Source organism: Oratosquilla oratoria, chromosome 4, assembly GCF_046742065.1.
Source record: "Oratosquilla oratoria isolate Oo_2021 chromosome 4, ASM4674206v1, whole genome shotgun sequence".
Taxonomy (NCBI): Eukaryota; Metazoa; Arthropoda; class Malacostraca; order Stomatopoda; family Squillidae; genus Oratosquilla; species Oratosquilla oratoria.
The window spans coordinates 39,856,465-39,883,661 of NC_134780.1; the positions used below are offsets into that span (position 1 = coordinate 39,856,465).

Consider the following 27,197-nt stretch of genomic DNA (forward strand, 5'->3'; position numbering starts at 1 on the left):
CAATGTAACAGAAATTAATTTATATATGGGATATATATATATATATATATATATATATATATATATATATATATATATACATATATATATGTATATATATATATACACACACACACAAAAGAACGTTAACCTTGAAATCTCTGCATACGATAGTTATGGATTTCATAGCAACAGTGATTATATGTATTTTGTTGCATCATTTTCCAGGTGGCTAGACGTGATGTGATTCCTTTACTAAGATTCTCTATGTTTTTCATTTTTTTAATAATAAAATCACCGGAAAACAAAATACATTCAGCCACATGAGGGTTCAAACTTAAATGTAAACAAAGTACAAATGTCATATCACATTACTTCGTTTTCAGTGATCACACTAAAGAAATATCAGAAGTTGAAGCTTGATGCTCAATATATTTGTCATAAATGTATGTTTCTGGAAAAACTGTGAAATTAAGAATATTGTTTCCTCTTAGCGGATTAAAAAAAAATAGTCTTTGAATTTTGTGACAGTTGGATATGCATATGAAAGCAAAACTACCTTTACGTGAAAATTACTTCGCTATATTTTATATTTATTGAATCTGACATGACTTACAAAATTACACCTACAGTATTCTTTGATTTTACCTCTCCAGTGATTTATGTTTAAAAAAAAAAAATCCCCCAATAACCAATAGATACTAAACAATGTTCCCGGCATTTTCAGATGGTAAGATTTTTTCTAACGAATATTGACCGATTTTGGCACGCGCGCTCAAAAAGGTTGCCCAGCCCTGTTCTAGAACATCATCAGTTTCTAATGAGACCGGCAAGCCAGGGCGCGGGTGACACAAGGCTCATTTTCGGGCTTAGGATCACGGGAGAGTGGACCTTACGGGTATTAGCGACGTGGGCGTCAAGGAATGTGGGTTTAACCTGTGATTGTACACCGAGCAAGGAGGGTGACAGCAGATGTGTTTTGGTCTGTTGGGCGCGACGTCCTTACACCACAGGCACAGGTTGCAATAAAGATATCTAGATTATAGAGTAGTAGGTCTATCTCCACGTTGTGGTCTCTTCTCTCTCCCTATCTCTTTCTTGTCAAAAACATTGGACATCTGCATAGAACTGCTTTAAACTACTTTGTAATAATGGCGCACTTCACATATTATGTTCTGGTCAACACCGGGTCGATTTGATTCAGTTGAAGGAAGCCCCTCACATTGAAAAGGTTGATGACAAAGCAATCTAAGTTATGGATTATTTTTTTTATATAAAAAGAGGAATTACCTTGTGGGTTTTCACTGAAAACATTACCTAGTTGTTCCAAAAGGTTACAGTGATATACACAATTCTTATCTTAATGTTAATAATTGAAATAGTTACGACATAAATCTTTCCATAATTAATGGCATTTTCTTGCTACAACCAAGCTGTTTAATTTATCACCTTGAGTAGTACATATTTTTCTTTTTCTTTTTAATATCTAATTACTTTAGGTGTAAGTTATTTCCAGTGGAACAAGTCTTAGTCATCGGGAAATAGAACGTTGGATATGCCATACTCATTTAAACAGTGTTTCGATCATACTCGAATTCTGCACAGGTCAACAGAAGCCTATTTCTGAACATTCTACTTATTTTCCATCTCTGAATGGATATGATAAATCTAGTCATTGTTCATTTGCCCAGTTTGGGTCTCATGTTTTGCTTTCTTTTACGATTACCTTTGCAGTATATATATATATATATATATATATATATATATATATATATATATATATATTTATATATATATTATATATATATATATATATATATATATATATATGCAGAGTCCACTAGGAAGAGAAAAAACACACGGAGTCTGAGCGCTTTCGTGATATAGTCACATTATTTGATAATGTAAATATATCACGAAAGCGCTCGGACTCCGTGTGTTTTTCCTCTTCCTAGTGGACTGCATATTTGTGATTCACGTGTGACTTGTGAAATTTGTGCATATATATATACTGTGTGTGTATATATATATATATATATATATATATATATATATATATATATATATATGTGTGTGTGTGTGTGTGTGTGTGTGTGTGTGTGTAGTTAATGAATGGAATAAACTTCCTGCACAGGTAGTGCAATGTAGTTCAGTTCGAAGCTTTAAGAATCATTTAGATCAGGGGTGGGGAACCTTTTTGTGCATGAAGGCCACCTTACAATTCATCGTCCCACATAGAGGCCGCACTGAACAAATTATTATTTTTTCAATTATTTTATCCCTTTTATTATATTATAAGTTTCAGGTGTATAATGATTTCACACTTAAAAAATATTCAAGGTCTTTTAAAAGATAATATGTATATCAAAGGCCGCAGAAGGCCGCAGGTTCCCCACCTCTGATTTAGATAAACACCTAAGCAAGATGCTGTGATGATTATAATTTATTTTATATTATTTTTTTTATCATTTGTCTGTTTGATTTTCATTTATTATTAGTTATATGTCAATTTATTATTATTTACTATTTACCTGTTTGTTTATCATTTAACTATACGTATGCATTTATTTATGTATTTTATTTGTTATTTACATTATTTTAGTTTTTATTTATTATTTTATTATTATTATGATTTTTTTCGCATCCGACCTAGATATGGACCAAAAGGTCTCCTGTCAGCATGCTCCACCTTTGTCCTTTGTATGTATATATGTATAATGTGTGTATGTGTGTGTGTATGTGTTGAGACATTGGGACAATTATGAGAAAGGTGGAAGGGGGAAACACGGGTCTTGATCCGATTATTGAGTTTATTCCTGACCAGTTTCGCTTTACAGTTTGCCGTTTGTAATTGAACAATTTCATTCAAATGAGTGTTACAATAATCAAAGAAACAATAATTTTACACCGGCGTCATTTTGCACTGAATCGAATTCGCACGGGACGCTTCTGCATGTTCGAATTGAGTTTTGTACAGGGCCGGTTTCTCCGATTCCCGACACAAAAGCGGATCTTTTGAATCATGGGTGGAGTGGATCACTGTAACCCAACACCTCCCACCACCCCTCACCCCCACCCCTACATCCAACTACGGGTCTATTGTGTGCCACACGCTCACCCGAAATGCACGACTTGCTGCAATGTTGCCAGCCATGGATCTACCATATGAAATATTCATTTGTCACAACGAAAAGCAATCACTTCATCGAAATTTGTTTTGTCTCCTTACTACATGCCATCAAAGTATAATTAGAGTTGTGTGGATATTTTTACATAAAAGGAGAATATAGTGTCAATCATAATCGAACGTCTATCAATTTCATTTCCCTGTTCGTCCAAGTATGTTCGTGTGTTGACATTTCTTATTCGCATATTTGCAATATTCTCTATTTTTTTATTTGCCTCATCCTTCTATTATTTAAATTTAATGGAAAGTGTATTATGCATTCGTGATAACAAAAAAAACAGGAACTTGTTAGCAGTTGGGGGCGAAGTCGAATACCATCTCTATTTTTCAGAGAAGGTAATGCTGTCATCGATATTTCTCAAGCAAACTAGTCAGTACTATTATTAGTCATTACACTTATACCATGGCCGATATCACGTAAACAAAATAAGTCATGCAAGTGACTAAAGTTCTTCATCACATCAGGTTCTCTATAATCTTATATTAAAGCTTGATGAACCTGAGGAAGAACGGCTAAGTATAAAATGTATAAAAGCCTGGGTATTGGACATACATTCAGAGATCACATGGGGGCGAGAAGTCGATCAGAACGCAAGGTCATTCCACTTTAAGACCCTGTCAACATACATGGATGTCACGTTTGCTGCCAACCGTGCCTGACGCTTTTCTTTCACTCCTTTTGACTGTTGACGACAAACCGTTGCACCACTGCAACGTTCGAATCGGTAGCGGTACTTTGAGGATTCTGTCGAGAAAACGTCATTACAGGGAAGGATCTGAATGATGCATTGCAAATTGTATCTCTGCAATGTGCGTTCTTTTTTAATATACAGCATAGTAGCGAAATTTCATATTATTTTTAGGTAATATCTTGTATGAAGTACGCATGGGCGTAGCGAGCAGAGGCGGGTGGGAGAGAAGGGGCGCTGGTCCCGAACTTCCATATGTGGCGGGGTGCATTCAATCAGATGATATGAGGAACATAACTTAATAAATTTGGTTGATTATTTTAATACAATAAAGTATTCATTTTTATGCTTTATCCATGTTTACATACTCAAAGTATATTCCTTTCTCATAATATTTTTCGGTATTAAATTTTATTATTTATACTTGAATCTTTGTTTACATATTCAAAATATCTTTCTTTCTCAGTGGGAGGAATTACCCTGCCCGATTACCCAAAAAATCGACAGGAGATAAAACCATTGTTCTCGTAATCAGTGACTGGTTCTTGGGTTACCAAATCAGCTAAACCTGAGTTCAAACCGGTTTTGAGGTTTTGAGGAACAATCAGAAATTCTTATGGTCTTTGGTGTAGATTCCAGTATGACTAGGATACTGCATTCTGTACCGGGACAGAAAAAAAATATTGAAACTCACCGGAATGACGTTCCGGTATGTTCATTAATAAAGATCAAGGAAATATTGGTCATTATTTCCATAATATGACGATCACATGTATGTATACATTAATTATTTATATGAAGACCGTCTCGCTGAATTTTGTAATTCATGTGGATGCTAAACCAGGTACAACCTGGTCCAACCATGATGCACGAGTATCAATATTTTCATGGAATAGGAAAATGTTGGACATATCAATGTGATTACCGGGCGGAAGTAAGACTAATTGTCATTGAGCATTCCATACCTCCCCGGATTCAACGCATTCCAGCACACATACTGTATTTCACACTCGGGCGATCCTCTCAACTAGTATAGTTTGGATATCTAAAAGATGACTTCTCTTACAGTATTTTGGAATTTCCCCCGGAAAACTGTAAAAATGTATCAACATTCGTGTAAGTTTAACTTCTTTTAGTTCTTAATTCAGCTTCTCAGTACATGACGCAGATGTAATTTGACATTTGGAAATTAAAAAACAACAACAAGGCTGTAACCAAAGTCGTTTTCACTGAAACAAAATCACGACAGTTGACGACAATCTTCTCAGTGTGAAGCATTATTAAAGTCTGTCTCTTCGAGGCCCTAGTGATTTCTTTAAGCATACCTAATGTAGACTGCTTGTGTGACTTTGGGTTGATAACAACAATACAATCGACCTCTCTTGCGGGTTGGATTTGTACTTGGCGCGCGGTTCAAATCGATACATTGAGTTTATTTGTCTATTAATTAATCAATGTATCTATTTATTAATTTGTTAATTACTTTTTCTATTTATTTTCTTTGTATATGTCTATTTATATCTTTTTTATCTTATCCTGAAAATTACTTTTTTCGGAAGTGCGGATTTCCGTAAGTCGACTTTTTGTACACAGATCTTTTTGCCCCAAGAATAAGATCATGAAATGGTGTATAACCAGCTGGCAATGCTGCTGCGTGGAAAGTTTGTGCCCAACGTCGAAGTAATTTTCGTGAGTGGTCGTCTGTGCAATAGTTAATGTTGGTGAACAAACACAAGAGATGCTGTTAAATGTCAAACACGAAATACGGGCGCTGTTGGAAACTGAACATCCTGAGATTCTCTCATCCACGCGCAGGTTTGAACAAACCTAACATATGGAGGGGGAGGACGGAGAGGCGATAGAGAAGATAAGAGATGCATGAAAGAGGTTTTTACTTTGTATTGTTTTTCATAATCATTATTATCATTCTTACCATTATTATCATTATTATTTTTATTATTATCATAATCATCATTAGTATGATTATTAACATTATTAATATCACTATTATTATTATTATTATTATCATCATCATTACAATAGATATCTATATAGATTATTATTATTATATTTATATCTTTATTATCATTACTATTATTATTGTCATTTAGAATGATACATATATCAACGGCTTTTTCCCCCTTACAAGGGAGGTAGTCCTACCTTTACCTCAAACCACTCTCTCCATTTCTGATTCTAACACAAGCTCTACTACTCTTGTAAACACTCCTGACTGGACTTAACAGCTTCCCTCCTATTCCATATATCTGCAATACCTCCTACAGTGCCTTCCTGTTTACCCTGTCAGTTTTTCCAAATCCATAAAATCCCAAAAAACACCCTTACCTTTCCTTAAAAATCTTTCTCACATATCTGCCTTACCCACACTGTTCCTCGCCAATTACTCCCTCTGTTCCTTTCCTAATCCTCTCAATCAAAACATTCCCATAAGCCTTCCCAACTAAATTCAACAAACTGATCCCTCTAAAATTAGTACACACAGAGTTGTCCCCTTTTCCCTTGTAAAGCGGAACTATACATGCACTCCTCAAGTCCTCCGTCACTCTACCCTTTTTAGACAAACTTAAAACAACCTCACCAGCCAGTCTGCCATCACTGCACTTCCCTTCTTTAGACACGCTGTATGCCACCCATCCAACCCAGGTGCCTTACCTGCGCTCATCATCTTAACAGCTGCTTTCACTTCATCTTTCCCTATTTCTCCTCCATTTTCCTCACTCATCACTCTCATTTTCTTAGCGCTTCCCACTGCAACAACCTTTCCCTTCCTATTCTCCTTCACATGTAGCAACTCCCTTAAATACTCTGCCCATCTTCCTCTTACCGCCGTCTCTTCCATTATCATCTCTCCATCTGCACATTTTACCTTTTCTTCTCTACTTGATTCACCTCCTCTTCCTCTCTTAATTTCCTTCCAAAACATCTTTTTATTACTTTCAAAATTTTCTGTCATACTCTTACCCCATTTCACATCTACTCTCCTTTTTTTGCCTCTCTTATGATTCTCTCGTCTTATTTTGCAACCAATCTGTGAATGCTTCTTTCATCTCTTCCACAACCTTCTTCGGTTCCTCGTCCCACCACTCACTACCCTTCCTTCTATTTCCTTCTCTCCTCTTTGATCCACACACCATCTTTGCACATCTTGTGATTCCCTCCTTAAAACATCCCAATTAATAATGATAATAATAATAATGATAATCTTATTATTATTATTATTGTTATTATCATTATCATTATTATTATTACTATCATTATTATTAGTATTATTATCAACATCATTATTACTAATATTTCATTTTCACTATCACTCTAATTACTAGTAGTAGTAGTTGTAGTAATAGTAGCCGTAGTACCAGTAGCAGTGGTAGTAGTAGTAGTAGTTATAGTAGCAGTGGTACCAGTGCAATAGTAGTAGTAGTAGTAGTAGTAATATATTGTTGTTGTTATCATTATTATTACTATTATCATTATTATTATTTTATATTGTCATGATCATCTTCCTTATGATAGGACACGCCTGAGCACGTTACTGGCGGCTGACTGGCGGAGTTGGCTACCCTCTTCATGGGGAAATCCGCGTTAGAAGAACACACAGAGACACGCATGCACACAGACCATCTCTCATGCAGTCACCCGTCCCATCTCAGCCAGTACCCGGCAGGTTCGATTAACTTGCCCCAGCCATGAGTCATATGGGGCCCCTTTCCCTCCTCATGGAAGCGTGTCACATGCCCACATGGCCGGAGATGATGTACTGTATGCGCATTATGCTGATCCCAGCCCGAACCTCTAGGAGCAGTCGCCGGTTCGATACAAAGTCATACCGATGGTACCCTCATTATTCTCCGAAGGCGCTTGGTACCAAAGACATCGGAACGCCTCAGCATGTTAGTATTCAATGCCGGACACACACACACACACACACACACACACACACACACACACACACACACACAAAGGTGATATATATATATATATATACACACACATTTATCAACAACGATTTACTTTAATTCTAAGTCATGAACATCGAGGATGTATACATGCAGATTTGAAACGTGGTACAGCCACTCGGACCTCCGTTAGCACGTGACGAGCGCAAGTTCGAGCCCTTGGTTGTACCACGTATCACTTTTTGCATGTATGCTTCCTTGAGGGTCTCGATGTTGATGGCTTAGAATTAAAATGAATGGTGGTTGATAAATGTAAATCTGTTCACTGGGACCCATTCAGTGTTGCACACACACACACACACATATATATATATATATATATATATATATATATATATAAATACATACATATATATATGCAAAGTAGACCACTTGGAAAAAGGAAACTAACGAAGCATTTTTTTCCAAGTGGTCTACTTTGCATAAGTGCATATGTGTGTGCATATGTGTGTGTGTGTGTGTGTGTGTATGTATTTATTTACATTTATCAACCACAATTTACCTTAATTTTAAGCCATCAACATCGAGAAATTGAAACGTGATACAGCCAAGGATTCGAACCTACGTTAGCACGTGACAAGCGAAGGTTCGAGTCCTTGGCTGTACCACGTTTCACTTTCTGCATGTATGCCTCCACGAGGTTCTCGAAGTTAATGACTTATAATTAAGATGAATGGTTGTTGATAAATGTAAATCTGTTCACTGGGACCCATTCAGTGTTGTACATATATATATATATATATATATATATATATATATATATATATATAGAGAGAGAGAGAGAGAGAGAGAGAGAGGGAGAGAGGATGACACAGTGAGGGGGAGATAGAAAATACTGATTTTTTTCTATTGCAGATACTATCTACATATATTTTTATGCACTCAATATTCGAAAGACTTCATTATTACCCCTACGGACCATGATTACCTTCCTCCATAACTGTCACCTCTTAGGCGCGATATTGTTTTCAAGGACAGAAACACTGGTTATCGTGAATTTCATTCAGCGAATTCAGCGAAGGACAATAACTTAGACCAGACAAAAATAAATAGATAAATAAATGAATAAATAAACAAATGAAATAAACACGAAAACTGTCTTAGAAGGTCAACATGTCAGGTAAGATTAGTAAGAATTTTGTCTCTTGGTAGCTCTTGTGAACAGTTTTGGACCACGTGTCGGACTTATGATCCACAGCTATTACCCTCCTAAACGAAAGGGGGACAGTAATGTTTTATATCATTAATAAAGTAAACAATAGGATTACTGTTCCCTCGGCTGAATAAAATCGTCTGGCAACAAGCAGAATGTGTGCACGTTGGTAATAAAGATTAAACAATTGAAAAAAATATCTAATTCCTTCTCTGAACCTATGGATATCGTTTTTAATTGTGGATTATGTGATTTTGTGAGTATTTATTATAGGTAGTACTAGGCGGTTCTATTTAGGTGAGGGCCGTGCCCCCGCACAATATAATTATTTAATAGCAGGTCTCTTTACTGATTTCAGAACCACTACACTTACCTCATTAAACCTCAGTCTAACCTAACCTTCTTTGACATATTAAAAAAAAAAATCATAAAATCACGTGGAATGTATGAGACAATAACACAAATTTAAAATTTCACACGGGGTGGTGGCGGGGGTGGAGGTGAGCATGGCGTCATTCGAGGGAAGTAGTCAGCCAAGAAACTCGCAGAATTCTATATCCGCGTGTCGTAACGCAGTTGACATCCAAGAATTGTTGATTGATAAATAAAGTAATGTTTATATTAATTGCATAGTTTTATAATGTTACATATTATGTCAATAAATTTTCGATAAAAACGACATTTGGTGTATTCCGTAGCCGACTTGGTGTAATTTTTATTTTCCTTCCTGCTGTCAAAACAAGATTTCATTCATCTCCGCGCCAGTAGGTAAAAATTAAGGAATGCACCTGAGAAGTAGTTTGTGGGAGAGATGTAGTGCAAATAGATCATGGCTAATACTCATCTGCAAATTAAATTCAGCAAATGTCGTCAGGTGAGGATGCAGGGCACGGTAACTTTAGCAAATGCGGCTGAATGAGGATGAAGGCGTGCATGCCATTGGCACGGTTTATCAGCGATGAGTTTGGTTGCTCATAATAGCCAGTACGAAAGGTCATGCCACCTTTGCACAACTTGAAGATTTAGAACTTACTTAGACAACACGCAAACAAGATACCCCAGTATCTAGTCATCTCTGCAAAGTTCGAATTTCTAACATTCATTAAGCCAAACCCCTGAGCAATATTCTCTAATATCTGTCAATGAATTGTTTTGTTTTCTTGTTTCTTAACTTCTCTATTTTATTTTATTCTGGTCCAACTTTGTTATGGACAGAAAAACCTCCACTAGGCATGTTTTACCATGGTAACTCATTGTAAATGCAGTTCTGGTGTCACTGCAGAGTGAATATCCCGTCTCGGTTGGTAGCAGGCGATGGTGCCAAATAGTTTTGGAAGGTGTTTTTCAACTGGCAGTTGGTCTTGGGGACATTAACCCGTCGTCTTATGCATTTATTTTGGGTTCTTCTTGACGATTTTAGCCAGCAACGAGAGGCGTCTTCCACCACGCCCGACTAATCCCTTCGGCATGGGCGTAATCTACATTTGGGCTGCTGCCAGACAGTTTCAGTCAGATACAGGAAACCCCTAGCCTGGCTGTCTGCACTGCCAGACACTCATGCGTGGAATTAAGTCTTGTTCCTTGCTATTGTTCATCTATTCATTTATCTGATTTATTTGCTAATATGTTTATTTGTTCATTTACCGTTAATATATTTGCTTGTTTATTTATTCATGTTTTCGCTCATATACTGATTTATTTACTAGATATGTTGTATATATTCATTCACTTATCTGGGTATTTCTTATTCATTTGTTTGTTATAAAATACTTGCATCATTATTAAACACCGACACTAACACGATGGCAGGTTATACAATACTCTCTCAATTCTGTCTATAAATTAACGTAAAAACTATGTTTTAGGGGGAGCGGAAGGCAGAAGGAATTACACATCACGAGAAACGCTATGAAATACACTGGTGTTTATTCAAATTTACCGAAAATAACAGTGCCTATGTCGCTGTGCACAATATAATAAAAATAGATAAATAAGTAAATAAATGAAATAATAAGTTAATTAATAGATAAATAAATAAATAATTACCATCTGCTATCCTAGATATTATTTATTTACTTATTCATTTTACTGTGAAATAGTCGCAAAGTATTGAATGTTTGTATGAGGGTATACTGATAAACATCGAATTTGTGCATACTTTTGTCGTCGTATCTGTACATTTCAAGGTCAATGTGACTATTGTCAGCGTAACCCTGGCGACAAAAAGCATTGTACTGAAGATGGGGAAGAGGTGATATAGGAGCATAAACAGAATTCTTTCCCAACAATTTCCTTCCCAGTCTTCGGATCCCTTCCCCGACTTCGAAAGGTAAATCAAACTATTCTAACTTATCTTCAAATAATCTAATGTTCTTTAAAATACTGCAAAATATATGTATACATGTGGTACGTGAAATGCATGTACGCCTACATGCAAACATCAATGGAAAAAAATGTCGCTCGCAATGCAATAAAAGGAAGGGATCCGAAGTATCTCAGGTCAGCGAATGGACCTGCTTGGAAAGATTTCTGCTTGTACTTGTAGCATACAGTGAGATCGTGAGGGGGTGGTGGAAGCCACGAAGACTTTGAATAAATCTTGCCAGCTGTCGACGAAGGGGTGCAAATATTGGCACAGAAGTAAAGTTGCAAGCTGGCGGAGTTGCTGGAGGCGGCTGTTTGGTCATTTGTTTGAACGCGATAACAGTTGCCAAGTACCACCTGATGTATATATTTTTTCCTTCACAAAATTTACCATTCTTTTTTCATTTCGAGATGCTTTCTTTTGTGCTGAAAATGTACCAAGTACCCAAAAACTAAATTTGTATGTGCAGTGTGAAATACCAAGGATTGTTAAGGATTTTTATATATAAAGATTGTGCCCACATATGGTTCCAGGGATTGACCAGGTGAACTTCTGCATGATAATCACGGTTTCATAAAACACTGAATTGAGACTTCTCCCTCAACCTCCTTCCCCGAGAGTGACTAATCCACAACTGAATAGTATCATTTGACGTCAGCCGGGACAAACTTCACAGTATATCGCACAGTGCACAAGGGCCCTAGATTTTTGTTTAACTGTGACTGTTCCCTTCAGCTGAAAAAAATATATAAATTTTGAATTTAACCAATACTAATGATGAATGCGCTAATGTTATCATTTATGAAGAGGCCCTCGCGTGGTAGGGAATTACTGACAATAATTGTTATACTTCCGCGACTTCTTACACGCTTTCAATAACAGCCAAAATTATTTAGACGTCTTGGATTTATTTTGTATTGATATTACTTCAGGGACTGCGTACTCAAAATGAGCCTTTCCTAAGGGTGCCTTTATCAAAGGTGTCTTTCGTGCAACTTGAATTCCGGGGCAACAATTTTCAAAGACGCGTTTGAAGAATCTTAGAATGGAAAGGCGACTCTTGACGAGCCAGCCGATCACAATGGGAGTAATTTACCAAGCTTCTGATATCAGAGCCAATCACAAAACAGCATTTCATCAACCGGCAGCATATATATATATATATATATATATATATATATATATATATATATATATAGAGATGAATAGATAAATGAATGAATATATATATATATATATATATATATATATATATATATATATATAGATCACTGAATGAATATATAAATAAAGTTATAATTTCTCGTACCTACATATATATATATATATATATATATATATATATATATATATATATATAGATCACTGAATGAATATATAAATAAAAGTTACAATTTCTCGTACCTACACATATAATCTTCAAAACTGCAAAAAATATCAAACCACAAGGTGATTTAAACGTAGCTTTGTATCTACTATTCCACTCAAAAGTTTTGAGCAACTTATGTCGCAAACAAATATATCAATGAATGAATAGAGAAATAGATATATGAATTAAATAAAAATATTTTTGTGTATTTTGGGGGGAATGTTTGCTGATTCCAATAAATTGTTTCATTCAATTTCATCATTCACGAGAAGCCAAGATGAGAGGGAGGGAAGGGTGGTGAATGGGAGTGGAAGAGGTAGCAGTGGGTACGTGCCTTTAGACTTGGCTACCTTACTTGTAAGGTGGAAAAAATCTTGGGATATAGATAGATATTCCCATTGAGAATCATTAGAAGAAGTTAAGAAAATCAAAGTATGATAAAAACCTAATGTATACACCCAATGTTTATGAAATGAGAGCTCCTTACTCCACCGTGTACACATTCTGCAGTTTGAGACGGTTGCTACTACGAAAATGGAAATAGCCTCACTGCACAAAAAAAACTCGAGTGTACTTCCTGCCCCTCAGGCGAGTCGCTATCGTGATTTCACGTGAGCTGTGGCTACGTTTGAGTAGTGCTATGAATAGAATCACTACCACTACCTGAAGATAAAATAATTTTTGTTCTTGTGGCATAGCACGTGGTGTTTGTATACATGGATGCCCAAGATAATTAATTTCTGGCTAGAATCAGTCTGATTCTGCAGTTAATTTCTCCTGATTTCAACCTACCAAAGCTTTACAAACGTTAAGCTTGAATTGTTTTGTTACTTCTGCTACTTTTAAATTACTTCAGTTCCGAATGCGGCAGATAATCAATCTGATTTAACATGAATGACATTCACATAAATTTACATAAATAATTTAGTATCCAATACAGCGAATTGAAATGTATTCATGACGACAAGATGATAGTGGTCGAATGCATCTGGATGCTAGTCGGTCGAATGCGCCTGATGGCTTGAGTCGGTAGTAGATCAGACTGTAGTGGCGACAAACGATGGTGGTCACGGTCAAGGTTTTCGTAATGGTTGGTCGACGCGAGAGAAAGACATAAAAAATGTGTTCAGGTTCTGTAGGAATAGGTATATCAGTGGAATTTCATAAAATCTAAGCGTTTATAGTTATATAGACAACAGTGCAAGCAATGTTGAAAGAATGTAAAGATTGGTAATGAAAATGTTCAGAGAATAGAAAAACTGATACCTAACCTTCAGATCTGCCTATAAACTAAACAAATAAAGGTTTTATATAGCGGATCGTTCCTTCGAGGCAATTTGATTTATCTATTGAGTCGAAATATAGACTTTCTTCGCTAGATTTCATACATTCATATATAAAGGCCTAATTCCACTTATAAGGGGGAAGGGCCAAGTCAAAGCGTACGTTTGTCCAATTTCAACAGGGGAGAAATATACGAACAACATTGTTCAATACACACACACACACTCAATTTTTCATGCGACCCGCTAGCGTAGTGGTAGCGAGCGTGACTGCTCCCGTAGTAGTCCGCGTTCGCTTCCCGCCCAGAGCTGAAGTTTCTTCAGTACCATTACGCTGCGAGTCGATACTCAACTCTCGTGGGCTGGGAGTTGGGGGTGTGTGTGCATTAGGTTCCAGTATTATCCAATGATCGGTCCCTTACGAGCTCTGAGCTCTCTTCCGTGAGGGTAATATCTGTTCGAGACCACGATGAAGCGCACACATTTTAGTACCTCTTACGACACGCAGGGGGAAATGTAGCGCAATTCCTGTCTGGGAGAGATTCTGGAAGCTCGTCAGGGATGATTCCTACGAACAGATGCAAGATGTCAACAATATATTGTCAGCAAAAATTTGAAGTAACTTAACATAATCTAATATAACATAATCCATTTTAACCTAACCTGAGCTCTCTTTGATATATTATCATAAATTATCATACAAACCACAAGATCAAAATGTCAAAAGAAAGAAACACTGACGTCATCTGAAATGCGATGGAAATTTTTCGACATCGGTGGAGGCTGCTCGGAAAGAATCATATTCTTTCCGCTAAAAAAAATCTCAACTGCAATGGCGTTTTCCGCACCAATAAAATAATTCTAGCGAACGTTCGACGATTCTTTTTTAAGCAAGCAAGTTAATGTATGAGATTAAGACGATATCAACTTACAGGGCAGTGACGACGACGACGAGAATTGTGTTCGGACTAGTGCGATTTCTCAAAGCTCTGGTTTCGGCACGTCGTTACGTCGATGGAGTTAAGTTAAAGTCGAATTCAATATTTGGAACACAACACGGAAAATGCTGAAGATATTATGCTTGTGAAATAAGAAGTAGCCAAGATGCCAGAGAGAGAAGGAAGAATGAAACAGAGAAGGTTGAGTGAAGTTCAGAGAGAAAAACGAGGACACAAGTGGTGAGGAGGAAGAAGAGCAGTGATACAGGTAACGGTTAGACAGGAAGCTAAAGAAGAAAAGGAGAACGAAAGGAAAGGGGGCAAAAGAGAAGAAAGAAGATCAGGGGGTGAAAGAAGAGGAGAGGAATGGGGAGGGAAAGAAAGAGAAAATAGAGAGAAAAGGGGTGGAGGAAGAAGAGCAAGTGAAAGGGTAAGGAGAGCCGGATGATTGGAGATGAAAAGAGAAAGGAGTGGAGACGAGGGGAAAGGGAGGAAGATAAGTAGGGAAGAAGGCAGGACAGCAGGGAGGGATGAGGATAAAGAGAATGAGCATTGGCAGAGGATGGCAAAGATGGGGGGAGGAGACTGGCAAAGACAGTAGAAGGTAAAGAGCAGGAAGAAGAGAAGGTGAAAATGGTGTAGGTGTTGGTATCTTGACAATTTCGTTGCGGTGGTTGATTCATAGGTTGTATTCTGGTTTCTGCCTGCAGTCTTACTCACCCGAGAGAGAGAGAGAGAGAGAGAGAGATCCATTAGTCGACTTGCACACAAGACATCAGTCGACTTATTGCGTCCCCTATCGAAAGATTTACCCAATCAAAAGGACGTTGCCAAGTTATATTAATCAGCTTTAAGTAATCCTCCACTCACTCAGAGGGTTAAGCTTACTTCGGTAACCTTCTAATGGTTTGTTCCAACGATCGCCTAAGGATTTTATTCAGACAATATTATTCCCATCCTCACACGCACCCGGAAGGTCAATACTCTCGAATTTACAGTCGTTCATTCGATATATTTTTCCTTTCGTCGATTGACTCACCTGCCCTCAGCTGAATAAAATGGCCTGTCGTCAGTGAAATAATAATTAGATAAATGGATAAAGAAAAAATCGGGCTTCATTCTTCGATTGAAATAAATTCCTAGTATCACAGTATGACTACATAAACAAATAAATACGTAAACAAGTAAATAATATATATATGTATATATATATATATATATATATATATATATATATATTCATAGATTCCTGTATGTACAATACTGGTAGCGCAATGAGTTACAATGCTATTACTTTTTACCTGCTAGCGCAGGTTCGACTCCTCAGCTTGACCACAAATCAATTTCTGCATGTATGTCTCCTCGAGTTCCTTGACGATAATTGCTTAGAATTAAAGTGAATTGTGGTTTATATATATATATATATATATATATATATATATATATATTTGTGTGTGTATAAAGGTTAATTGGATAATCAATTAATGTCTGCTAAAGAGATTTTTGGTCTGGTGTGTTTGACGAAACTTCCTTGAACATTTCCTATTAGATCTCACTCTGGGTTGAATGAAATCCCCTAGCGGCAACGAGAACGAAATCTGTAAATGACATCACCACCGGGTCGATAGAGTTCATCTTTGAGGGAGTGGGAGTGGAAGAGGATGGGGGGGGGGAACAATCCCTGGGACTCAATGTCACTATAAGATGCGTCACCACAGCGAAAATATTGACCAAGAGTTAATTTAATTCCTAAGTTGAATAAAATCACCTGGCGTTAGCCAAAATAATCGTTAAAAATCGTTACACTTACATCAAGACTTATTTTTTCTTAGCTCTATTGATTATATTTATCTACTCGATTACTAATTCGTTTACTTATCTCCATATTTATCTATTTATTTTGTATGTTCAGTCTTTATATTAATGTTTCTATATTTCGTATCAAGCTGACATTGTTGATAAAATTACTTTACTATTTTCAATGAATATTGATTGTACAGGAATCCTGAGAGATCACCCCCCCCCCCAACTCCCGGGTCAATGTCGATTGACAATAATAACACTGTCAATATTTCTTATTGACTGTTGTGAACTCTCGAGTGCATTCATTTCGAAAAATAAATCACTGGGATTCATTGTGTTAACTTGACACGGTCAACATAATACGATTCTGGTATCGCCAATAAACATTTATTTCATATTTGGGGTCCCTTAAGTCAAGGGCGCGTGAATAATGGCCGCAGGGTGAGAGAGTGGGTGGATGCAGCAGCCGGCCGGCCGAACGTAAAGGTCTGGCCGTCACGGACCTATTTTTATAGCCAGAACTCTTGACCCATACCTTTCACCCACCCACTCTGGCTGTCCGACGTCTCGGTCTTCTCCGCGTTCTTTTGTGTGTTTCCCCGCCCTTGGTGTCTGTCATCCACATTGCAGTTTAATTAAGCGGACCTGGCATAACTACACACACACACACACACACACACGCATGCACGCACGCACACACACACACACACACACACGGCGGCCCGGGTTCGAATCCCACCCAGGGCTGAAATATTTTCATTATCGCTGCGCTGCGAGTCATCACTCCAACTATCGTAGTCGGGAAATGCGTGTGTTCTTGTAAGATCGCAGTATTACCCATAGATCGGTCATATAAACTGTATCAGGAGGGAAATAGCTGTCGATCACAAGTACAACACGTGATCCAAGACCGCTTATGCACTTCCCGTGGGACTCACAGTGGTGACCCGGCATGGGTTGGTTAGTTCTTTTCCAACTCAGCCCAGGGAAGATAACGCGGCATCTCATGCAAGTCCACGACAAAGACAAGCTACCGGAAGCACTACACGTGCAAACAAACAACTTTCGATTGCAAAGCGAAACTGGATAAAATGTAGCGTTGGGTAATACTATCACATATTAAGAATTATTTATGGCTATTTTCATGGCCTAGACAAAATAAATCCTGCCAGGAAAATACACCCAAGGTCTCCATTTGCTTTACAACTTTCTAAAGTTACACCACCGTTGCTCTTGCCAACCTCACAACTGCAATCTGAACTCGCACACACTTCATTTTCAACCACTGCCCCCTTCATCACATCTCTTATCACTTCATCCTTCTGCAGCAGCGTGTACATCTTCCACTCCTGCTTTTTATTCACTTCTTCCTCTTCACCCCAGAAGTTCCACCTTTCCTCTTTCCTTTACCCGATGCTTCATATCCACTTTCACCCACAGGTGGATATTTTTCATGACATCATAGCTCACATCCTGTTCGTTACGCACATGGTATTTTTGTCCTCAAAAAATGATAAGATGTTTCTCATACCAAGCTGATGGTTGGATATGTGAAATAAATAACTAAACACTAAACGTCGAAATCGAACTCTCGTCGACATGACGTCATGAACTGGTCACAGGTGTTGACATTCCAACATTATCTGCCAACCACAATCCCAGCCTTCCTGGCGCCAACATCCCACCCCACCCCGTGTGGTATCAGAAGCACATGTATGTACACATTTATTTCGAAGCCTGGTTTATGTCGAGCCCGACTTGACCTCGACTTTGCCACTTCACTGTAAAGAACGCCATGTACCAAACAGGATGCAAGACATTCGTCAACCTTCACTTGCTCCCAGTCTCATCGTCACTGTTCCGTGAAAGATTGCTTGCTTGTGGACAAAATGCATAAGCCATGCACGTCGTTACATGAATAAATGTTACTCATAGACGTTTACGTTATTTACAGATGTTAGGTCGAAGATAGCTATATTTAGCAAAGAAAATAAACCTTAATCTTTCCTATAGTGACATTGTTACTAAATAAATCAGTCTGTCGTTATTTGAACACCATATCATGTGCGTCATCTTAGCAAACAAGTAATAATGTTTAACTTCTCTACGATAAATAAGTTAGCTTGAAGAAAAATAATAATGTACGTCACCACAATTATATAAAAAAAAATCAGGGTGTCATATATTCTTTGTTCGAGTTATGGATTATCTGCAACTTTCTCTTGTTGAATCCAGTCTGGTTATCAGTCAATCAGACACTTGGAACCCACTGCTGAACAAAGGAATCTCCCGACCTCTTTCCACCAGTCGAATGACTGCTTCAACACTTGTCACGTCACTCGTGCAAACTTCTCTACCTCGTCTCAATGCTTCCTATCTCGTGTAGTCCAGTCAGTAACACAATCTCTGTCTCCCAACCTTGCCAACTTTCTGTCAGCTTTATTCCTAACATTGGTTTCTCCATGCTTCCTCGTGCACTTTATCGCCAACGCTTTTGTCACTCCGAATTTCACGTCCGTAGATTAGCTGGAATTACACATTAACTGCAAAATTTGCTTTTCAAATATAAATATAGACCCTCCCATGTATTTATCAAACAGTTCTAAACCAATAGCGTTTTTTAAATTAAATTCTTACCATATTTATTTAATTTTAGCATTTGGCATAGACGCAAAATTTATCACACCTTTTACATTTTTCTGAGTAAAATATATTTTCACAGACTATTTCTAAATGCGAACAATATATATATTTACAAATATATCACACTAAAATCTACCCTCACAGATTATTTTACAAGAACTTTGAATATAGTAAACATATCACACTATAAAATGCGTGAGTCATACAACTGGTTATTTGAATAACGTTTGAGAAATACAAACCTCCCACAAAATTTCGAGAGGAAAACTGTCTTACCTTGACCTCTTGTCCGCTGGGGACGATCTTATCTATTATCAGCCATACCAGAAGAAAATATATAAAGAGTGTCAGTGATCGAGGGAGCTATTTGAACTGTCCTTGACCTCATCGGCATATGTTCCTAACATCACGTGAATAAAATGACATGTTTTAAGTATTAACATATATTTTAATGGACATTATACATTAACTGAGTGAAAAGGTAAAAGCAAGCTTGCGGTGCAGCTACAGCATAATGTACAAAATCCGGTACGTGAATGAAAGCTTTCGACAAAAGCTGTTACTGAGTCATTGCGAGTGAGTGAAGCCATGAAAACAACCCTGGTGACCTTAATTCATTTTACTTTCCAAAACTAATGTCCAGCAGACTTGCCATAATTATTTTTCCCCTGAAATGTCAGAAAATATTAGCCTAATCTTACCATTTCGTTTTATTTCTCCATGTTTTTTTATTGCACAAATGTGTTCTTTCCGCCATTAGCATTCTTGAGGTCCGGCTGATTCTCTCAAGCAATCCATTCATCTGTCTTATCCAAACATCCCCGACCCTATGACAGCAAACAACAGTATTCAGTTCCCTTGATATATTTTTTTTTCCTGTGAATGAACACTGTTCTGTTATCATGGGCGTCTGGAAGGGGTCATCCCCCTCCCTAGCAAACCAGGTTTGAAACTTTGCCGGTCGTTACGTATAATTTTGTTAAAATTTCAAGTCAAAGTATATCAGTGTATGGTTGATTAAAGTAGAGCGTAACTTATGTAGATAATGGCCTATGCGGCCATTTTAAAGTGTGTATCTCGATATAACCCTATACTACCATGTGCCATTTTAACCTATTTTTTTAACTTTTGTCATTTTACCAGTGCCACAATTACCGTTCACCGTTGCAATAGTATGAACTTCATTCTGAAGGCCCGGCCAGTAAAGCGAGGTGAATAATCATAAAGTATAAGATGAAATATCATGGAAGGTGTAACTTCACATATATATTAGATTAATACATCAACGTTTCAGCAGTAGTAACGAAGAACGTATATGCCAGTCAAAATCTGACTACTAATTTACTAAAGAAATATCACAAGGTTAAATAAAATAACCTTGCGGTAACCAGAATATAAGTCAAAGTACCTTCCATTACGTAAGCAGTTGAAGTTAATACAACTGGTACCGGAGTGCTGTAGAGGTGATTGAATTGGTCCATAGTTTGAATAAGAAATAGCGATCACTATGGAGTGACATACCGGTATGATGTAACCGCGATTCGAAGCAATTAGAATATTGTTAGAATTCACTATTAACAGAATACTTATTGAATTATTTAATTAAGATTTATAGGTGTATCGTTAGCAAACGTAAACTACATACATCAGTTGTCATTAATTTTACATGTACCAAATTCGAATTTACTAATTGTATATTTAATCGAGAAGGACAACATCGCTGTCATCGATAGTTCGATACCCATTCAGGACAACTTTTTGTTTACTAACAACAAATTGTTTCGTCTGCAAAGGGGGTAAGGATTTATCTCAATTACTCATTAGATAAGGATGCTAATTAACTATTATTCCTTCAGATCATATGTCTGGAAAGACAGTTAGTGTTTTATATGAATTCAGAATGAAGATTCACATGCTTGTAAATGTAATTTAATGCTTATCCAAACAAAGTTTTGTTTATCATATTCATTGCTTTGAAAGCAGTACACATGGACAAGAAAATACGCAGGGTATTTTTTAATGTCTCACATTTGAAGTTGTGTGTCAGTCATTTATTCTGTAATTGATATCTATAGATACAATAGGTCAATAGCAGTAATCACCAGTTAATCTGCATCTCCATACAGCTCGACTGTATCCGGACCCTCGGTTCTTGGCACTGCATAACCTAACCTAACATATCCACTTTCTATGAAATGTACCATATTCTGTCAGGTGGCCATTCTATGTAAGGCCAGCCTGTTCTTATTTTGTGTATTGGGACTATGTATCATATTCTTAGACAATCCTTGAGACACAAGCGCAAGCCTCTTTTATAATTTGATTTATATCTGAACTCTCGTTGACAGCTCATAGGGAAAGACACTATGAGTCATCAGCAAGAATCAGGACTCTGGGGAGAACTGCAGGACAGTCGAGGACTAGAGGAGTGGGGCTTGAGCAGCAGTGACATGGAAGACCTACTCACACCACAGCCTCCTCCACCTGCTGCACCAATACTGTACCAACCTTCTCAAGAGGAAACACCTTCATTTCAAATGTTAGTTCTGTGCAGTTTATGTTGATTCAGCAACTATTAGAAAGCAGCTTAAGGGTTAATCAGGTGATATATATATATATATAAATATACAATATATATATATGTATATATATATATATATATATATATATATATATATATATATTTATATATGTATGTATGTATGTATGTATACATACATATGTTATGTACCAGTAATGATTGATTATGTTTTTGAATGTTATTGTGGGTATGGTATGGGTTGGTAATGTTTTTGACCTGACAAGATTGAAGTGATTGTCTTGGTTGTTATTGTGATAACCACATTTATATATAAAAAAGAATTATGAACTTATTGTATAGGTCTGCTTCGCCTCTTCATGGTAATGACAGTTACTTAAAGGGGGTATTGGCCATGTGATACATTTTTATATCAAGATTCATTGAAGTGGAAAATACTTGAGTTTTGTTTCATATTTAAAATTGTGCATAACATATAGTATGTTGTATTTTGTTACCAACAACCAATGTTTCTATACATGAGGAAAATAGTGAACTGAAGAGGTGGAATCATGGAGGTGGTAATGTAATGATTTAGGAGAGTAACAGAAAGGAGGAACAGTAATGTTGAAAATGATAAACATTCATCACATACAACACACATGATTATTTTTCTAATGGATAAAATAGAAACTTCGTAGAAGTAGGATGATCATATATAAATTCACAAAAGAGACAACTATAATGAGAGATTTCCAATGGGTAATGAAAATTCAATAGTAAATGATGTTTACTATTGCTTATCTGTTAATATTTTATAATTAGGTTAGGTAGAGATTGTACCAATAGAAGTTGAGTAAATAAGGTGTATTTAGATTGTTTTTTATTGTATTTTGTCACTTTTATATATAGTGTATTTGTATTTGGTTGCCTTTTCTCCTTTCCACTGGTATGATTGAATTCTGAAGTGTGGTGTTTTATGTGGTATTTTACTGTACCAATTAGTATTTTCTATCCATATACCAACAGCTTTTTCCCCCTTATAAGAGAGGTAGCCAAGTCAAAAGGCAAGTACCCACTCCCACCCATTCCATTCCCATCCACCACCCTCTCCTCCCTCTCATCTTAGCTCCTCATGGATGATGGGTCATCCTTGTATCCCACCCACTGTCCTGGGTCAGAAGCAATGCAGCAAGATACAGCACATCCACAGCAAGGCCGCTTCACTTAATCAGTGACTTCCAGTCTCCATCCCCTCATGCAGAAAAAAGAGAAGACAGGGATCCCTTTGGGTTGCATCAAAATATCATTCATACACTACCTATTCCCCATCCCTTCCCATCCTTGCATCAGAGTATCATTTATATGTACATGGCCATTCTCCATTCATCCCTATCTCCTGCCTCCTCCCTTCTTTGCTCAACAGACATTCCCCTCTTGTTTGACACCCCTTTCACCCCATCCATCCATCTCATTCTCGCTCATCCCCTCAAGTTCACTCTTTCCACCTTTGCCTTCCACACCTTTTTTACTAATCCTTCTTCATTCATTCTATGTGTCCAAACCATCCCAATACTCTTTTATCAGCTGTATCTGCCATCTCCTTTTCCACCCCAGCTCTTCTCTTCACTTCCTCATTTGTCACTCTTTCCAACCTTGTAATCCCGACCATACTTCTCAAATATTTCATCTCAAAGACATTGAAACTTTTCCTCTCTTCCTCTATTAGATTCTATGTTTGTGTCCCATACAGTGCTGTCGGCACAATCACCCTTTTATATAGTCTTCTCTTTGCATCCATTATCAAATGCCCATTTCTCATGACACTTTTTAATCCCCCAAGGCATTTACGTGCTTCTCTCAGCCTACAATTTACTTCCACCTCCACTCCTTCTTTTCCTGCCACATACATACATACATACATACATACATACATACATACATACATATATATATATACCAATGGTTTTTCCCCCATACAAGGGAGGTAGCCAAAGACAAAGGCATAAGTCTACTCCCACCCATTTCATCCCCACATACTTCACTCCCATTCAGCACCCCTTCCCCCCTCTTTTCTTGGCTCCTTCTGGATGACAGATCATCCCTGCATCTCGCCCACTGCCCTGAGTCAGGAAAGAGAAGACAGGAAGAAATCCCTCCGGGCTGCATCAAAATATCATTCACACATACCCACTCACATACCTATCTTCTGCCACATGCAACCCCAAATAGCAAAAGCTTCCTCCAGCCTCTCTTCTTTAAGACTTACTTCCAACTCTCTACCATCATCTCTCCATGTACACCTCATCACCTTACTTTTACCCACATTTACCTTAAACTTTTTCCTATCACATACCCTCCCAAACTCCATCACTGACTCCCTTAATCCCTCCTCTGACCCTACCAAAAGTGCAGTGTCATCAGCAAACAACAACTGGCTCACCTCCCACTTTTCTCCATTTTCTTTAACCATATCCAGTCCCCTGCCCATTACCCTCACATTTACCTCTTGCACTATGCCATCTTAGTATTATATTTCAGATATATAATGTGAACTTTATTTTCTTCAGCTTGCCTCCTGAGTTTTGCCGCACGGATGCTCTTGTCCTAAACACTATACGACTTCTGCAGTACCAGAGACAGATGGCACAGCTCATTGCCCGAGCTCAGGTCAGTCACAGATATTGAAATTATACAATTTTTCTTGTAATAGGTTTCTTCTTGATAATTATTAATAAGGATTTATGAAATGAAGAACTGAACAAGTAAAAGATTATTGGATGTTATATTCTATTAGTTTAATTTATGATTGCTTCATTAGGTATTCAAGACCATCTCTGTGGTTTGCCTGTAACTTAAATGGAGTTCATGATACAACTACATTTTAGTGTAACAAAATATGTTGGATTCTTATATTCCTCAGTCATGTCTATCTGTATACCAAAAGGCTTCTTCCCCCTTATAAGGGAGGTAGCCAATCTCAGCCATGTGATTGTGATAATTGCCGTCTTGATTTTTGCCGACTAGATATCCACAGTCCCAGTTTGGCTGGGAGTAATCTGCTTGCCTTCCCATAGATCTCTATGGGAAGGAACATTGGACTGCTGTCTGTAGTGTATTAATACTAGAGTAACTAGACTGTTTCTATGTCACTAGCCTGTAATGATAGGAGGAGGGGAGCTGTTGCTGGTTATCAGCTCTGCTTATGTGAAAAAGGTGAAGGAAACACAGTCAAAGGTGATGGGATTCTTAGGCCCAATCCAGAGACCAGTTCACCTTCAAATAGAGGTATATTGATGTGTTTTTGAAGATGGGTATCAGTGAAATTATTATATCTTGTAAGGTTACTAGGAGCAGGTACTTATCATTGATCTCAGAGATTATAATAATATGACATTCATACATATCTACATACCAAAATGTGTCATCACCCCCCACCACCGACCCACCGCAATCTAGAGGGGCTAACACTTGATCTGCAGACCAGCCCCAAGATCTCTCTAAACTTTTGCTGTGTTTTCTCCAACTTTCCATGTAAGGTGAGCTGACACATGGCAACTACTCTCCTCCTGCTATACCAAATCTGTACAAAGAAACAGTCCCACACTAATATAACACAGACAGGAGTCCAGAGTTTCTTTTCTGGGGATCTATGGAAGGGCACATGGACCATTGTTGGCCACCGTGGGGCTGAGGGTTTCCTGTTGGTCAAACTTGGGCAACAGTTATTATTAATGTTTCATCATATTAAGTCTTGTTTTCAGTATTTGTCATATGGATTTGATCTATTTTTAGCTCATGAATTTCAGATGCTTCCCACATACCCTTTTCCTAAGTAATTTTTACTTGTCCTCTATGCAGAATGTCGGTGTTGATCCCAGCAGCTTACCGTCTTGCCCCGGTCCTCCTGATGACCCACCCAACCAGCCGAAGGCTGCCAAGCTCCACTACCTCAACTTCCTCCCACCCACTAAGACGTAAGTCATGCAATCTATAATCCTACATTTCTCTCCTATTCCTAGCAATGAATTTTACATGCTTCAACACTCCAAGTACAGAGGGCAATATGTGTATTTACCTAATTGCAGTATACAGGAAAAGAGGAATGCTTGTTGGATCCCATCTCCTATTCTCTAATTTTTGTCATACCTAGCCTCGAATTCATGTACAGTTCCAACGTAATTTGTATTCTTAATTTCCAGTTATCATATCTAGATTTGAAATTATGTATTGTTTGAGCATGGGCTATATCACCTAAGCTATTCCACATATGTATGCATCTATATGGAAAATTGTATATCTTCCCATCCTATAGACATGTGGTCTTTCTTAATTTGTTCCCATGATCTCTTAAAGGCCTTCCATCTCTCATCAGGAGATCTCTTGTGTCAGTGCAATCAATCCCCTTTAGTAACCTGAATACTTTAATCATATAAACTCTTCTTCAATCTTTCAAAGTTGGCAGACCCATTGCTTTTGGTCTTTCCTCATATGGTTTACCTGCTGGGCTGGGGACCAGTTTGGTTGCTGCCCATTGTATTCTCTCAGTCTTGCTTATATCCTTCACTTTGTGTGGGGATCATACTACCAACACATATTGCAGTCTTGGATGTATCAGGGTTTTGATGAGCTTTTTCATCATCCCTTCATCCATATAGTGAATGTGTATTTACCTAGTTTACCTGTAAAAGGTTTATGAAAGGGTAGACATGAAGGCATTGTGGGAAGTATTGCAGATATATGGGATAGGAGGAAAGCTTTTAAGAGCAGTCAAGAGTTTTTAAGAGAGTAGTAGAGTGTGTGAATGGAGAGAATGAGTGGTTTGAGGTAAAGGTGTGACTTCATCAGGGATGTGTTATGTCACCTTGGCTGTTCAATTTATACATGGTTGGGGTGATGTGAGGTGTAAATGCAAGGGTAGTGGGTCAGGGATTGGAGATGGTTAAAGAAAATGGAGAAAAGTGGGAGATAAGTCAGCTGTTGTTTGCAGATGACACTGCACTTGTAGCAGGATCAGAGGAGGGATTGAGGAAGTTAGTGACAGAGTTTGAGAAGGTGTGCAAAAGAAGGAAGTTGAAGATAAATGTTGGTAAATGTAAGGTGATGAGATACACAAGGAGAGAAAGTGGCAGCAGGCTGGAAATGAGTATTAAAGGAGAGAGACTGGAGAAAGTGGATAGTTTTAGATACTTGGGTGTGAATGTGGTGGGAAAGGGAGAAGTGGAGGTGGAGGTAGAATATGGATTGAGAGAAGCAAGTAAATGCATGCCTTGGGGGATTAGAAAGTGTAATG

At 37.7% G+C, this 27,197-nt stretch overlaps 1 protein-coding gene across 7 annotated transcripts in view; it reads left to right on the forward strand.

The window, feature by feature from the left end:
* The window catches only part of Spt7, a 56,043-nt gene that overhangs the window by 7,803 nt on the left and 21,043 nt on the right, over positions 1 to 27,197 (forward strand). For 4 of the 7 annotated variants that reach the window (XM_076184009.1, XM_076184008.1, XM_076184006.1 and 1 more), the window contains exons 2-5: positions 7,390 to 7,766; positions 21,735 to 21,925; positions 24,475 to 24,574; positions 25,766 to 25,881. In XM_076184009.1, coding sequence (XP_076040124.1) covers positions 7,563 to 7,766; positions 21,735 to 21,925; positions 24,475 to 24,574; positions 25,766 to 25,881 — 611 coding nt within the window. In that variant the 5' untranslated portion in view covers positions 7,390 to 7,562. Of the gene's footprint in view, positions 1 to 7,389; positions 7,767 to 20,177; positions 20,331 to 21,043; positions 21,183 to 21,734; positions 21,926 to 24,474; positions 24,575 to 25,765; positions 25,882 to 27,197 lie in introns of those variants that run through there. The other 3 variants (XM_076184011.1, XM_076184012.1, XM_076184013.1) reach the window with 3 other exon arrangements.